This window comes from Chaetodon trifascialis, chromosome 17, assembly GCF_039877785.1.
Source record: "Chaetodon trifascialis isolate fChaTrf1 chromosome 17, fChaTrf1.hap1, whole genome shotgun sequence".
Lineage (NCBI taxonomy): Eukaryota > Metazoa > Chordata > Actinopteri > Chaetodontiformes > Chaetodontidae > Chaetodon > Chaetodon trifascialis.
This window is the reverse complement of record NC_092072.1, coordinates 6,138,779-6,155,684: the sequence shown is the minus strand read 5'-3', so window position 1 is coordinate 6,155,684 and position 16,906 is coordinate 6,138,779. Positions and strand designations below refer to the sequence as shown.

The window sequence follows — 16,906 nt, the reverse complement described above, 5'->3', positions numbered from 1 at the left end:
GTAGAAATAATCATCCTGTGCTGGAAGATTCTTGTGAAGTTTTCAAGAAAATGCAACTTTTATAGCTCCAAAAAACACAAAAGTTCATTTCAAGGCTGGGTTTTCTGGTAGCGATCTGATTTCCTGTTTCTTTGTCTTCCCTGAGGAAATGTTCACTTGCTCTGCCAAAGAACTGAAAAGCATCAGCAGTGCTTGAATTTCTCCTACCCTCACATCTGCGCTGCAAACATCTCTTTGCCTTGTTCTTTTATTTGCTTTCCTCACACTCTCTTGTCCCTCTTTGTCTCCTGCCGTCCCTCATCTGTCCATGCATCGCACCATCTATTTATTCATTCCCTACCTTCACAGCTGCTGTGTCCCTCCTCGTAGCCGGCGCTGCAGCTGCACTTCCCGATGGGCACCAGCCATTCCCCCTCGGCGCTGCAATGCATCCTGGGAGGGCTGTCAGTGTCAACCTCCGAGTTGTTGACGCAGGTGCCGCGCACCTCTACCAGCGTGGCGAAGGCCGCCTCGGCCACCGTGTCGGGGAACACGGCCAGGTTCTGGACAGTTGCTAGGCAGCGTTTGTAGTACACCCGCACAGCCACTAGGGCGACGCAGGCGCCGACGTCCTGGAAAGCCAGGTGGAAGCCCTTGCGGTTGAGGTGGCCGATCTCACGCACCTCCGTGTTCAGCTTCATCTTTCTCTCACCCAGGTCGCCCTGTGTGAAGCTCTCGTCGGCGGCGATGGTGTCGATCTTGGTGTAGCGGTCCTCTCGGGTCACGCCTCCGAGGTCCCTGTCGGACTCAACGTAGAGGAGGTTGAAGGTCTCCTTGCAGGTGCCCGCCACGCCGGGGATGCTGTTGCAGTCGCGCAGGGTGAACTGGAGCTCCACGAAAATGCGCTGGCCGCCTCGGCGCGCCACCCAGCCCGTCTGCAGCCAGTTGTTCTGCTGCGTGGGCTCCATCACGTTGCACACCTGGTACGTCCGGATTGGCTTGTACTTCTCATCCACGCCGCTTATCTCCTCCCACTGGAGAGACGGAGGCAGGTGAGAAGGAGAAGGAAGATGGGAAGAGAGACAACAGTGTAGTTAAAAGAACAGAGGAAACAGGTGGGAGGGAAGTGATAATGAGAGGGAGTGAAAAGAAAGAAAACAAATGAAAGCGAGGTGGGCAGGAGGCAGCAGAGATGATGAAAAATCAAGACAAAGGACAGAGGAAGAGAGAACACAGTCAGCGCAGGTTAACCGTCTAATGACATAATCTGATGGTGGGCGTGTGGATGTCTGAAAAAGCACTGCCACTCAGATTCTTTAATAACGTCACAGAGGAAATGACAAACTGCACTTTCAAAGAAGTCGCTGCATCGGCCTTGAGTGGTCAGACCTCAGTCGCTTCCTCAACATTTCTGCCTACACTCTGCTGCGTCACTCCCAACCCTTGCAGCTGTCCTGTCAGATAAACCGTCAGTTAAGGGGCTGTACGAACATTATTAGGAGGTGAGGGGCTCAGAGGTGGGGAGGGCTGTGAGTGTCAATGAGTGAATGCTCCCAAAAAGCTGCGTTAATGATGGAGAAGGCCTTGCTCTTTAATAAAATGAAACAGCTTGCCGCCACACCTCTTCACTCCAAATGTGTTCACACAGCCTCTCAGTTTGCAGCATTACGCAGAAGTGAGAAAAACTTTTCATCAGATAAATTATTAGTCCAGTGGATGAATGATTGTAACGTCATGATCTGAATTAGAGAGGCACTCTGACTTGACAGAATGGAAAGTAAACTGAGCACCGAATGTGGATCCATCACTTCACCTTGCACACACACACACACACACACACAGCAGACCAGACAGTGAAAACAGATTATCTGTGATGGTACTGTGATCTACTGCACGACTGCCGGGATGACTAAATCAAAGTGGATGCAGCGTTCTCTCTCGCTTCTATTGGGGCTGGTGGAGTCACACAGGTCCATTAATCTTAGATTTAGCTTTGCATGTGGTCCACTGGGCCACTCCAAGGTGTCTGTGATTCACCACGCTCCACTGAACAGTACAGTGTGTACACTGTGCTTTATATGTCAATACGCGCTCAATTCCCAACACATGCTGCTTATATAATAGACATGTCGGGTGTGTTGCTCGTGGAAAGGCCAACCTCCAGGTGGGACCCGGGTGACAAACTGCTCTGGCAGTGGCACATTCTGTAAAAAGGGCTCCTGCATTTGTCTTGCAGTCATAACTTAGCACTAAGGTTTTTACAAGCCGATCGATCGATTCGGAGGGGGGACATTACTCTGCGGAGGCGTATCTGCGTGGCTGCTTTGGACACTGCAGTATGCTAGCCAGGATTAGCGCCATCGATTCATGGTAATGATGAGCTCTGTACTGGCAGAACGCAAGGTGTGAGAAAGAGAGCGAATGATGAGCAGAGGAAAGAGCATGAGCAGAGAGAACGGAGGGGGTGAAAAGTGGTGGTCTGCGCCTGCTGTGAAACCAGCAGCTGTGTTGTGGAGCCCAGGAAGTGAACATTTAAATAAAAAAAACATCCAGGCAATGAAAAATGCACATAAGCACACTTACTCCGTTGGGGGGATATGACGTCCAGCCCAGCTCCGCCTGAGTCTCTTTAGAATTCAGCAGCACCACTGCAGGAAATAAAGAGGAAAGACAGACAGAGGGATTATAGAGCCTTTTATTTTATCTTGTCAGTATCAATAAGTTTGTCAACAGTGTGCCTGCCATGAGTGCAGAGCAACAACATAAAGGCCGAGGAAGAGTGGTCTCAAATTTACAGGTCTAACAGTGTAAGTGCAGCATGACACGTTGCATTTGGAATAATGAAAGATAGCCATTAACACCGAAGCGGCCTTGTCAAAATCTGCCGAGGGTGAACGGATCCTTTGATAAGTCCATTAATAACTGTTGAGGACTTAAGCTGCAGCTTTCAAAACAAGCCGCGGGACAAAGAGTGCCCTCCGGAAGCTTTCACCACTGCAGCAGAGAACACGCGGCGCTTAAAAGTGTGCGTTTTCCTTTCAGGACCACGGACAGCGAGCAGGAGAGCGCTGAGTTTGCTTTCAGGACCACGGACAGTGAGCAGGAGAGCTCTGAGTTTGCTTTCAGGACCACGGACAGTGAGCAGGAGAGCTCTGAGTTTGCTTTCAGGACCACGGACAGCGAGCAGGAGAGCTTTGAGTCTGTTTTCAGGACCACGGACAGCGACGCAAGACAGAAAGCTGTGTGAGGCCACGGAGAACTCTGGATTATTCAGCATCAGCTGCTCAAATAAAAGACCCACAGCAAGGCCAAGTGTCCAAAAAGCGAAACTTTATATTAGCAGAGGAACATAACTTTCAGTATTTCCTTGTTGTGCTTCTTCAGATGAAAATATTCTTTAGTACATTTTGCTGCTATAACATCTCTGATTTTACTTACAATACATAGAAACTAACCTGAGGTTCCACTTGGCGCGTCTCTGTGATGTTGTGTATGTAACACGTTTTTGGTCCGTAAGACCGATAAGACTTGAGGAAATTATATTGGGCATTTTCCATCATTTTAGCGACGTTTTATAGACAAAACATGAAGTGATTAACTGAGAAATATATCAGTTTAATCAATAAATGAAAAGGCTGCGGTCATATTGCAGCACTGCTACTTTTACTTAAGTACAAGATCTGCATACACCCACCAGCAGAGACGTGTCTGAGATTACAGTTCAGGTATCAGAAAACCAAAGTACTACAACACCCTGTTCAAACCAAGGCTGGCACAGCAACCAAGACTCCACAGTTCACTAGTCATGGAGTCTCTGAGCCGTCACAGTGAGGCTGGCGGTGATTCACACTCAGTGGTATGCAGCAGGCGTACACGAAAGCCATCATCAGCACATTTATCTTAATCTATAATGTAATATCAACATCTGTAGTGGCATATGGCGAGCTGCATTATAGCCTCGTTTTTAGAGGATTTTGCTGATATTAAAGTTACCCATGCTTTAAGCCTGTCTGCTTAAAAAAGACCCCCACCACCACCACACGCACACTGATTCAGGCTCTCTCGCAGTCTTCCCATCACCTACAGCCTTGAGGCGATGTGAGCTCTGACAAGCAGACAAAGCCACCCTGTGCAAAGCCTGCTATTTTTCATCCTTGAAAAGTTTCCCTCTTGTACTTCGGCGTGTTACTTGACTTTGAATTTTGTTTTCTGCTTCAACTTTCAACCACTCCAGGATCATCGTGAGGGCTATCAAACATAACCTGCGCGGCACAGTCTGGAGAAGGCAGTTGACTCCTCTACTCATCCAAAGAAATTCTTGAGATGAATTTAATCTCATACCTGCTGCTCCATGAGCAAAGAGTAGAAACCTACACACCCTGACTCATGCTGTAGGTCCTCTAAGATGTGGCAACTCAAGACTGCTAATCTTACTGAGTCATGCTCTGGCAAGGAGGCCGTGGACTCTAAGACGAAGGTGTGTTGAGACAGAGCAGGAAGTGTCAAAATACACCCGTCAAGTGAGAAAACCTTTTTCTAAGAGGTGTTCATTTTTTAATCTTCGGGCCATGACTCCATCCGCTCAGGGGAAGAATATTAATGCAAGGTTACATAAATGCCATTTGAGATTCAAAAAAAAAAAAAAAAAAAAGCAGACATACTCTTCAGCGTCACCACAGTTGGGTAGTCAAATCCCTTACAGGCCAATCAGAGCGAATATTTCTTTCTTCTTCTCTGGGCTTGCTTGAAAAGGAGACACTGGCGCCTTGGCAAGAGCGCAGGGAAGCCATGCTGGACCACGAGAGATCCTTTACTAAACACTTAACTTTATTGTTTTTGGGTTAACACTGCTGGGTGCCCAAAGCGTGGTTCTGGAGTGAGCTGATAACATAGAGGCATTTGGAGAAGATTAGAGCGGGAGAGGCCAAGGGTGGCGGAGAGACGCAGAGGAAGGCTGAGGCGAGGAGAGACGAGAAAATAATCAGCAGAGGAGGGTGAGGAGGAGCGAGAAAGGGGAGCCGACATGAAAGAGAGAGAGACAAAAAAAAAGGGGTCTGCAAGAGAGATGGAAAAAGAAAAAGAGGCAAAGGAGAACATGAAGCGCAAATAAATGAATACTCTGGGAAATACACAGAGGGATCAGTGTGCCTTAGTGAGCAGTCAGTCAGTCAGTCAGTCAGAGAGGGACTCAGAGGACAAAGTTGGCACTATGATCACACACTGAATACATAAGTCCTGTAATCACAGTCTAGTTAGACAGACTAATGGGCCTTCAGGGGCAGGAGGGCGAGAGAGGGCCAGAGAGAGACAGATAAGTGGGAGCGACGCGGAGAGGAAGACAAAAAAGTTTAGCAAAGAAAAGCAAAGCAGGGGAAGGGTCGCTGAGAGAAGGGGAGAGGGGAAAAAGTTGGAGGAAGAACATGTGACGAAGAAACAAAAGCTCTGCCTCTCTGTCGCACATAGCTCTAATAGCCGTGACACATTAGCTTCTAAACACTAATTTCAATGGTTGTTTCATAAGTAATTGCCCATCATTACGGGGACAATGTGGATCTGTGAGCCAATTTTGCCTTTATTTTTTTTGTCCATTTAGCCTCAGCCTTATTCAGGACGGACAAGGCCGTCTCTCCAATAGATAAAAAAACACAGTCGCAGCCGGATGACGGACGGACAGACAAACAGACAGACGCATAGAGGAACAGGCTGCTTTATCCACGTTACAAAGAGAGCTCGAGCAAAGAGAGGAGGAATTGATCTTCAGGTTGCTTATGTTTGGATGTGAAATTAAAAATGAGAAGACGAGAGAGAGAGACAGAGCAGAAGAGCATCAAAGAGCTTTTAGCTGAAAGTCTGAAAGAGCTGAGGAGGGGGGTTGATCAATTATCAGGAAAAGGCACAGAAAGTGCCCCGGTGATGGAGCGAAGGCTGTCCTGATCGGCTGAAAGGAAGATATTTTCTGTGCGCTTCAGAGATGAAAACATCTTCTGTGTGCTGCTCTTAGAAATGAGAGCTTTATGAAGGTTTCCAGGCTTTTGGGAAAAGTGGAGTCTGACTTGAAATTGTAAATGTTAATATCATGAGTGCTGTTGCTTCATGCATGTGCTTGAGTTCTGAGGGGATTGTTGTGTTGTTGTTTTCTTCTTTGTCTCACAGTTTCATTAAAAGTGAATCTGAAGAGTAACGTCTCTGTCACCCGCCCTCCCTCCCTCCCTCCCTCCCTCGCCTCACCCACTCTTTCATCGTTCTCTGGTTTGTGCGATCTATTAATCGAGTTGTTCAGCCTTGCTGACGCACAAGAATGAGACAGCGACGGATTCAGGCCGAGGACTGAGGGAAGAGACAGCTGTAGGAGAGACGTTCACCGCAGCACTCAGGTCAAGTATTGGTGCCCCAATAGCACTCAGGAGGAGACAAACATTACGCCTTTGTCAAGTGTGCAGTCAGCTCTCACGTGGCTGCTTTCTCCTTTATAATGGTAGACTGCAACATGAAGGCAGCTCTGTCACAGGCCAATTTCAAGGGCTTCCAGTGTTAAGAGTTCTCATTTTCTCTGCTAGAACTAAGTACGCGCAACTCTTGACCTGAGAACAAAGGACGACTTCCACGGCCGAGTGTTAAATCTGACAGGAGAGGAGAAAGAGCAGAGAGAACAAAAGGAAACCGGGCGCAATGCTCTACATTCCTCAGAAAACAAAGCATAAAGAGCGCACGTCTTACCTGAGACATTCTGTCTCAAAGACAGCAGTCTCTGCTGAGACGCAGCTCGCAAATATACAATGTGGCACACGAGTATATTCTCACCAACAAAGACGACTTAAATCCCTCCCAGTGAAAGACTCATTTCATAATTCGCCTCGGTAATGTTCTATAGTTTCATGGCAGGATTAACTCTGGCATTGGCTGTCCTCACTATGACCTGCAGGCTGCTTATCGGCCAGCCTACACCAAGGCAGACCACGGGGCTCCGGCAGCTCAACCTGCCAAAAGAGGGCACAGAGATAAGAGTAAGCACAGGCTCCGCTGGGACGACTATTGTCCGGCCATTATCCTTCATATACAACAGGAAAGTGGAGGAGGAAATTAAACTTTAAACAGGCCGGAACTAAGATGAAAGGCATGAGAAGGGAAAGAACAAGACATACAGTAACAGAGCCGTAAGCACGAGCCTCCAGTGAGACAGTCACAAAAATGGAGACTTGACTGCTGTCAGACTTAACGAATATGAGAGTCGACTCCATAAATACTTAAACTTGAAGGTAAAAATATTCAAGTGTCAATCTCAATAAAAATAAGTGAGACAGTGACGGGTACGCCTTGCAGCACCGTGCACCTGGACTGTCTTATGCACTAAAATGACTTGATAAGAAAATGTTTTAACACAGACTTGACCTGCATTTTGCCAATAAAGACGTGACTTTGCCCTCAAAAACTTGAGACTGAACTCAAGGACTTGATACTTGTCAAACATGAGACTCGCTTAGAGCGACTCGACTAGCACTTGTCTTGAATTAAGACTTGACTGAGACTTGCCCCAGTGACTTCAGACTTCAGTAGACTTGACTTGTTTGTATGATTTATGACTGAATGACTCGTCTCAGACCCGTCTAAATGACTTGTGATTTACTTTGACCAACATGACCTGGACTTGTCGAACCCTCGGGGGGAGACTTGTTCTTCACTTCTACCCCGAAACAGTGAAGTAGAGGCACCCTCGAGGCCGTCTGGGATTTACAGTCTTGCTCGAGGACTCTAGAGCAGGGTGGGAACATGGGACTTCAGGGCCTGAATGACAGCACTTCCTATGAAGAATGACCTTCCTTGGCTACAGCGCCCCGCTGCTCAGAGACGTGGGAGGGAAGATAATGTATGGTTTGACTGAGGCAATACAGTAATACTGCTGTAGAACAGATAAAGAAGGATAAATGGGTCTGGATATCAAGTGTCACATAAAAACACAAACAGGCACATAAAAGATAAATGCTGTGTATAAACGCACACACACACACACAAATCAGGAACAAACACACACATGCGCACGCAAACTTCTGAGATAAATGGTGTCAGGGAGCTCACTTTGTCCCTGACACACACACACACACACACACACACACACACACACACACACACACACACACACACACACACACACACACACACACACACACACACACACACACACACACACACACACACACACACACTAGCCAGCCAGCAGCCAGTGGTACCATAATAGCAGTCCTAACAGCAGTCCATTAACTGCAAACTGGGCTCTCCTTTTAACAGAGTCATTAAACTTTCAACTTCAAACCGTAAAGAGACTCGGCTGTCTGCTTTCTGAGGCCCACCACGCAATTACCAACATCATGCATGACAAAGGGCTGAGCAGTTAAATGCTATCATGCTACAGTGCATGTGTCTCTAATCTGTACAGTGTGCCAGAATAGGCTGCAAACAGTATGAAGTTTAATACAGCTGATTATCAGTCTATTAGTCTAAAGCAGGGCTGATTAATTAATTATTGAAAATAAGCATGCAGGGATTTTTGCACAGTGTTAGTGGGGGCTGCACATGCGGCACTGCATGTTGTTGTGGATATTCTGACTGTTTCAGACCATTTTAGGAGAAGAAATATGCTATTGTTATGTTTGCTCCTGTTCAGCAGCTCCCCTACACTTTAAGCTGAAGTGTTGACTGTAACGCAGTCACGTCAGCACACTTAAGTAGAAAGCCATTCAGCTGTTTATCCATCACATTTCCAATTTTCACACTTGAACCACAACGGAATAATGCATCCACGAGCACTTAAAGACAAACGCCCGTAATTAGTGAATATTTCTGGCTTTTGCTTAATGAATAACGTTAATCGATGATGAAAATGGAGGCGGTTAATTTTCTGTCGATCAATAATTGATTGATGGTCCTGCGTGGAGAAACAAAGGGAGACAAATGATGGGCAGTGTCAGGAGCATCACAATGAAAAACATGTGCCATAAAACTAATAATGCCATTAAAAACATGTGACTATAGCGAAATATGACCCTAACTGGACGAAAACTCTTGAGCCTGGCAGCTTGTTGGCCTGTAATAAAGTCAGCAGAGCTGGGTTTAGCTTCATCTGTGAGGAGGTGTATCCTGTGGGCTGATGATAGGTATCAAGGTGCTAATCCTCTCACAGCTTTCTATGGTAAGGTAGCATCCTGAAATTCGAGCTTGCTTGCAGTAGAGTACAAATGTCAGAGCAGGTGGTTTATGGTCATAATTCCTCTTTTTTAGTTTCAAAATGAAGATTTTCTGTGGCCGACTTGGACTGACCCGAAAAAAGAGAGGCTGCGATGATAGAGAAGAGCAGGAAAACGCTCCGAGTTTCGACATCAGGGACGACAGTGTGGAACAGTACATACATCACTGCTGCTGTTAGCGTGATGACACTGACAACCTTGATGATTTCAACCTTAGAGGCAAGGTACAGCACATCACATGGTCCTTAATGTCCCTCTATGTCCCCATCACATAATTTCTCATTGCAATCACTTTCAATCTTTCCCACCTTGCCTTCCTCATCTCGTCCTCCTGTAATTCTCAGTCCCCCCCACCCCCCGCCTCCCCCTCTCCCTACCTCTCTCGCAGTGCCAGTCATGAATCTGAATGACCACCTGTTAAGACAAATCGCCTCCAGGGGGAATAAAGCAACTGTGTGTGTGTGTGTGTGCGTATGCATGTTTGTGTGTGCTTGAGGGCATGAAAGAAAAGAGTCATTGAGTGAGTCAGAGAGGCAGCGAAAGCAAAGAGTGTGTGTTTAAGAAAAAAAAAAAAAAGTGGAGAGGAGGGGAGGAAAAAGCAAAATTCAGGCACAGAGTGAGGGCTGACTGTAAAAAGAAAACAGGAGAGCGACAGGTTGAGTCAGACACCTGAGGAAGAGAGACGCTATTAAAGTTAAACCTGCTGCTACTGAATAAAGACACACCTGCAAGGCGTTTTTATTACAATATGCTCCCGAGCTCCAAGGCGCCGACATCCCTTCCTTTTTATTTCCCACAAAGACGCAGGAAATGGAGTGATGACGATGGAAAGATCAGGAACTGAAGGAAGAAACACGCCGACAGAACGAGAGCGAGAGAAAGAGCCAAACAGAGGAGGCCACAGGAACTTATTTTCATTTGTAGGCTCTTGTAAAGGCTTGTAATTGGCTGTCTGGGTTGATACAGTGAGAGCAGTGAGAGCGCTGTCAGGTCTTATTGTTGCGACAGAGTAGCTCCCAGGTACAGGACTGCGAACATGCCTCACCGGCAACTAAGCAGAAAGTCGACGTACACAGCAGAGAGCTGACTTATTAAGAAATGATGAAAAGATGGCAGGGCGGCATGGTGGTGCAGCAGGTGGTGCGCGTGCCTCACTGCAAGAAGGTCGCCGGTTCGATCCCCGGGTCGGGCGGGGCCTTTCTGTGTGAAGTTTGCATGTTCTCTGGGTTCTCTTCGGGCACTCCGGCTTCCTCCCACAGACCAAAAACATGCTCATTAGGTTAATTGACTCTAAATTGTCCTTAGGTGTGCATGTGAGCGTGAATGGTTGTTTGTCTGTATATGTTGCCCTGCGATCAGCTGGCGACCGGTTCAGGGTGTACCCCGCCTCTCGCCTGCTGACAGCTGGGATAGGCTCCAGCCCCCCCGCAACCCCGGAAAGGGATAGTTGGGTATAGACAATGGATGGATGGATGGAAAAGATGGCATGACCCATTCATGTCACATTCACAACAAAATCTAAATAAAATCTAAATAAAACAGAGGGTCACCACTTTGTGAAACACATGATTATGAACACTTCGTAACATCATTTTGCTTTATTATTACGTTTTAGACAGCAAGCCAACTTTTTTGGGAACCGGGTTGTACCCCTAAAGCAACCGCACTTAGGAAATAACATATCAGGTTACATTTAGGACACAGAAATCCAAAATACCTTCTTGTCTTCTGCGACTTGTTGGCTCAGGCTCAGGCGAACCGCTGTGAGCCAGGTTTTTAGCAAAGGGGTGAGCCGTTTAAAGCAGCGAGCGGACCATGCAAGCAGAACTATTTAAAGGACAGACAGAGCGGTAAGCCGAGAGACAAATGTAGAAACCACTTCAGGAACAGTCGCAGCACTAAAAGCAAAGTGCTGGAAATAAAACGCTGGAATATTCCATCGCAGAGGCCAACCAGGCAAACATGCTGCTGAAAGGGACTCTGGCAGACACGGGCATAAAAAGAGAAGAGCGAGAGGATGACAGATGACGAAAGAGATATGTCACAGTCAAATATAGACTGAGAGATGCTGCCGGAGTGACTCAGCTCTCTGTTTTTGGGTTCGTGGCCTTGTTGCCATGCCAATAGAGCCTAATGAGTGCAAAATTGGCCACAAGAGTCTGCAGGGCTCTGCAAGACGACGGCTGCAGAAATAGGCTGAATCTCTGCCCAATAAACATGTTTTGGTCCGTTTAAACAGCCGGGATGGAAGAGGGAGTGACAGTTCATTCATTTCTTTGGCTCATTAGCATTTAAGGCATTAAACGTGACGCAAATAATTAAGTTCTGAAATAAGAATTTGTGCAGCATCAGTAGTTGTAATGGAACAAGCAATACAGAGCTCCAGCGGGGCTCCATTCACAGATAGCCTGCTCCTGTGAGATATCCTCCACAGCACTAAACGGCTCACCTGCAGCACTCAAATGAAATTTTAAGACATTACTTCAGTGTACGTTCAGTTTAAAGGCTCTGCTCCGAGCACACGCCGCTCACACAACACAGTACAGTGAACGCATCTGCTATCTCCACAACCCTCCATCCCAAAAGTGCAGCCTTGCTTCCTCAAAGCGAACAATTCAAAATCTTCCACTTTTTTTTCCCCAAATCAAGAGCATATTAGTGACAAAATGTTTTCATTCCGCTACGTGACAGACAAGGTCAGCGGAAAGAGGCTTTTGGAAAAACAATAGGCCTTGAATCGAGCTTAGTAAACAAAACAAGGGATGCTTCGCGTCTTTGCCTGAAAAGAAAAACAGACACTTAAGAGTGGAACTTTTAAAAGAAGCAACCATTTCCAATGTGTTTCCACTAAATAACAGCGCGACTTTGATTTCCTCAGGATCTTATGCAACCAGATATCCACATGTGATGTCATGCTATGCTATGCTTAGCCCTATTTACAGAGCTACAGCTTATAGAAACTCTCCAATGTTGAGGCAATCAGCAGTGAGCGTACATATGTGTGGTGCTCCGTCAGCCAGCTTTAAATGTGCTTGCATAATGTACGGGCTCATTGAGTTCTAGGTCACACATGATGAATGAAGAGCGCAAGCTGACTGCATGTTACAGATTACTGCAGACATGTCTGAAGATGGAAACAAGCTGAATTAAAGCTTATTCATACAAACCCAACATGGGGTCTGCATGTGTAGACACACACGCTGCGTTGGTACAGCATGTAAAGCAGAAACTGTTACATAATGCTGCACGACCTGCTTTATTACAGTCCACGCCAAATGGAATGTATCAGGCTCGTTTGCAAGTAAATCGCAAACGGTTCTGAAAAACTAGACAGAAAATGTCACTGAAGGCAGATTTAGTAGAGGAGCAAACTTTCCCAAAACAGCTTCTCTCACAATGACACTCACAAACACATAATTACACTCCCCTGCTGCGGTGACAAGCTCCAACGTTAACCTTTTTGAGTGCAGAGGACTGTTTCAAATGCCGTAAAAACACAGAGCGTAAAGCTAAAGTGGCAAGCGTGGCATTCCTGTCTGCGCACACACACACACCTTTTATGTTGTTACATGCACTTCCACAGTTTAAAAGGGACAGATCACCCCCAAATCGTTGGATTTTTCTGGTGTGAGCACAACAGAGCATGCGTCTACTCCCCTAACCCTGGTCTGCCATTGTTAGCTTGTGGAGCTAACAGGTTCTGCTTGCTAACGTTACAGCTCAGCCGAGGAGGACGCCATTAATGCTTACATCCCGCTGTGCCACGAGCACCAGCCTCTTTTCCATGAGTAGCTTCAGGCCTCCTTCTGTGCAGTGATATGGTTGACAGGTATAGAAACATACAGCTCCTGCATGAAACGAGGTCTGTGGATTACCTCGAGTTACTGCCTCATGATTCCTGCTTCCTGATTTCACTGCTGTTGAGTTTTCCACCTAGCTCCAAAATATCAGAGGAAAGGCAGGTAAGAGTAAAGTGTCTTTTTGATTTTGGGGTGAACTGCTGCTTTAATATAGCCACATATACACGGATCCCTGGTTTTAATTCTGGGAATGCCTCACTTGCAAGCCTTTCAGAGCACTGTTAAATAATACAAGTCTGTATCTTTGCACTGTGCCACTACTTCCCCATCTCCTCCTTTCGTCTCTCCTCAGTCCAGCCAGCGAGGCAGCCAGCAGACTGCATTATTTAACCAGACACTCATTCAGGCCACTGTCTTGAATAGAGCCTGTCGGGGCCTTATGGTTTGATGTCAGCGCAACAGAGAGCGAAAGAAAACATGGCGGGATGGGGGAGATGAAGAGAGAGGCCAGTAGTGAGCGTGACAAAGGGAAGCCAAAGTTTTTGTCGTCTCCTCCTGACATGTTCATCCTTCCATCTGTTTGGTCCTCTCCTCTCCACAACTCTTTCTGCTCTCCAGTTCCCTCCACTCACCTGCCTTCACACTTCTTTCTGCCCTCCTCTTTTTCCATTTACCCTCCCTTGCTCCCTCCTCTCCTCCCTCTCTCTTATTCATCAGCGAGGGAGGAGAGGGGAGGGCAGTGCCGTTACATAAGTGCAGAGGAGCTCCAAGGTTTTGTGCTGACTTTGTTTTCCCTCTGGTTCAATTTGAGAACCACTTTAGATTAAATTAGGTCGTCTTCTTTCTACATTCACCTCTCCTCGTCTCTTTCATTCTCCCCCTCCCCGCTTTGCTCTATTCCGGCCCCTATTTCTTTTATTCACTGACAGCTGAAAGAATGAGAAGTACCTGCAGCAGTGCTGATGTACACAGGGCTGACTGGGGGTCAACATGCATATAAAACCATAAGCAGAAAAAAGGCCTGTGCACCCTGAATCACTGGATGCACATACAATAAAGTCCATGTTTCATCTCAAACATATCCTTTACGGTTTTCCTCTCAGGCTGTTTCCTCTTGCATACATACAGCACACAGACACTTACACAGACATAACAGTATTCATTTTCTCTCCCATCATCCCACAGTGCACTGCAAAGCAAACATCCCACTGTGCAGAAGCAGACGCACCAACATTGTTTCACAGAAAATTAGGCCTGAGAAACAGATTTTGAGAGAGATGCCTTAAAAATCATGTATCGTATAAAGACCTCGGTGTGAAGCCTTGGGTGAACCAGCAAACCCTGAATCTGCAGTCCTGCAGTGACACAGCGCCCCTGCTTACGGAGCAATTCTAGTGCAACTGGAACATTCGATTCCTTTCAGAAAACTGTGTCATTCAGGACACATAAATTGATCCCAAAGTGATAAGAGGTGTTGTGTCAGGTCTGTCAGATGCAACTGAGGACTAACGAAATGCAAGACTCTGAACAACCGAACAAACGGCAACAACATCGCGAGGTCTCAGCTTCAGCTATCACTGTGAATCATCTCTGGACGTGGTGGCTGTGTCTGCAGCAAGAATACTAGTTTGACCCGCCCTCTGAACTGACTAAAACCTCATGATATTTGAGTTTCCTACTGGATACTGATTGCTAAGTGCTACCATGTTGACCCCGATGCAAACTCCAAAACAGATGTGGCAAACAGCCGGTCTCTAGGGCCATATGTGGTCTGATGCAGCCCACGAGGCAATCCAAAAATACACAAAAAGCATCTCAGAAATACAAAAGAAAACTCAAGACAACAATTTTTTCTGCAATAAAAGAAAATGACATGAAACAGCAGATTAACGCGTCCTCGGTCCCTGAACACAACACGCTCATAGCAGATACACTGACGTCACATCAACATGCATCGTGGAATCAAGAGAAGCAGATGTGGATTGATGTGGAGAAATTAACGAGCCATTATTGTCTTTGTTGAAGTAAAAGGTAAGCCACTGTTGTGCGTTTGTGGGGACGCACTGGCAGAATGAAGAAGGCCAATCTCGAGAGTCATTACAGCCACGAACGTTACACTGGATGAGTTCTAAGGATAAATGCACTTGGATGTCGCTGCTAGCAACCTTCAGGCATTTGGAGAGGTTTCAGGACATGAAAAGGAACAAAAGGAAGTGAATATTTGTCACCCCGTTTGATGTAGAACCGACTGATGTTCCCGACAACCTCCCTCCGCTCAAGTTCTACAAACTGCATGTGCTTCCTCAGGATTTCCCATTCTGAGGGGACATGCAATGAAATCTGCGTCTCTGTTCGGGACAGCTACAAGCTTTTCAAAAATGACTCTTGCAAAGACTCTGCTCAAGCCTGACTGACCCAAACCTGGAAAACCAGCTGCGAGCATCATCATCATCATCATCATCGCTATCATCACACGCCTCCCCATAGAGAAGCAGTTCCAGCCATCTCATTAGAGGTTAGTGCAATATATATGTTCGATAATTTAGCACGGCCCTCAAAGGAAATGTTATAAAATTGAAATTGGCCTTGACAGGAAGGAGGTTCCCCAGCCCTGCTCTGAAATTAGCAAAAATGTGTGTCCAACCAGTGATTATCAAAACCAACCTCAGCGTGGTGTCAGCCTCGCAGAGCGGCGGTGAGTTTTTCCTTCCTCACGCATCAGCACCTGATTGTGCCTGATTGGGCTGTTTGTCTCCACTTTTCCCAAGTTTTTTTTCCTCTCCTCTGACATGATGACGTGCTGCTCTGATTAATTACTGCAAGGTGAACGCATGATGTGATCAGTCGCCCGCTGAGCTGATTCAGACGGAACCTGAAGAATCTCTACCCGACGTTTAAACAATCACCTCTCTCATCAAACACGCAGCCCGTAAATAAGTGATGTGACCCCACGGCTCCTTTCCCCTAAAGCTTAATAAGCCTAATATCATATTTCTCATGGATGTAATAATTTCTTTTGTTGAGCAGAGCTCTTTATTTCAGCCGAGGCAGAAAAGGCTGCAGGAAACGATGATATATAGTTTTATAAGGGAAATTATAGTTGGCAGATGACACACAGGCAGACAGGAATACTAGTCTGGTCTGACAGAACCTTTGCTAAATATAGGCAGGGAACATACACTGCCAGAGGAGGAGAGAGGGCGATGTTTGCTCATCTACTTTATACCAATTGTAAATGTTTCTTAACCCTCCTTTCTGCTCAAGGTATTTACCTTTTCCAAAGCAACATGTGCAGCAGAAAGCAATTATGCAAGCAACCCATATAAAAATGCAGATATTCATCACCCAATGTTGATTCCTTCCTCTTCCAGACCTGTTTCACATCTGACACCTCAGACACTCATCCGTCCATCCCCATGTGTCCCCATGTCCCCGGCTTGGTCGTGCTGCTGGGTGAACTCCTGTGAAATCACACCAACCACCCAGCCGTGCTCCACTCAGAAAACCTCCCTGAGTGTGATCGTTATTTGAGTCACCTCTTCAATCTGAGGCGTTTAGCGCCGTGATTGACAGTTTCCCTGGGGGGGGACCATAGGTAGATATTTGCATGCATATAGACAGCGCGCACACACACATGCACTCACTGTGCATCATTATTTTGCTCTCAAACTCATATCATGTCTCACCCTTACTCTGCTCTCCCTCCATGGGCAATAATGTAAAAGGCATTTGCTTCTATGGGCAGTCTGCTGGGCTGCCTTCCATCCTCTAATAATCTCACATCACCTCATTTCAAATAACCTCTATCTTTCGGCCATGACATCAGTATAATGTTTTGAAAGAGCAGCAGTTAAACTAGGTTAATACATATGCATTAGCCATCTGGTC

At 46.5% G+C, this 16,906-nt stretch overlaps 1 protein-coding gene across 2 annotated transcripts in view; it reads right to left on the bottom strand.

Annotated features, from left to right (window-relative positions):
- The window catches only part of LOC139345414 (ephrin type-A receptor 7), a 147,559-nt gene that overhangs the window by 106,893 nt on the left and 23,760 nt on the right, over positions 1–16,906 (bottom strand). For both annotated transcript variants that reach the window (XM_070983967.1, XM_070983968.1), the window contains exons 2-3: positions 2,563–2,627; positions 341–1,013 (exon numbers count right to left, since the gene is read on the bottom strand). In XM_070983967.1, the coding sequence (XP_070840068.1) occupies positions 341–1,013; positions 2,563–2,627 (738 nt within the window). The remainder of the gene's footprint in view (positions 1–340; positions 1,014–2,562; positions 2,628–16,906) is intronic.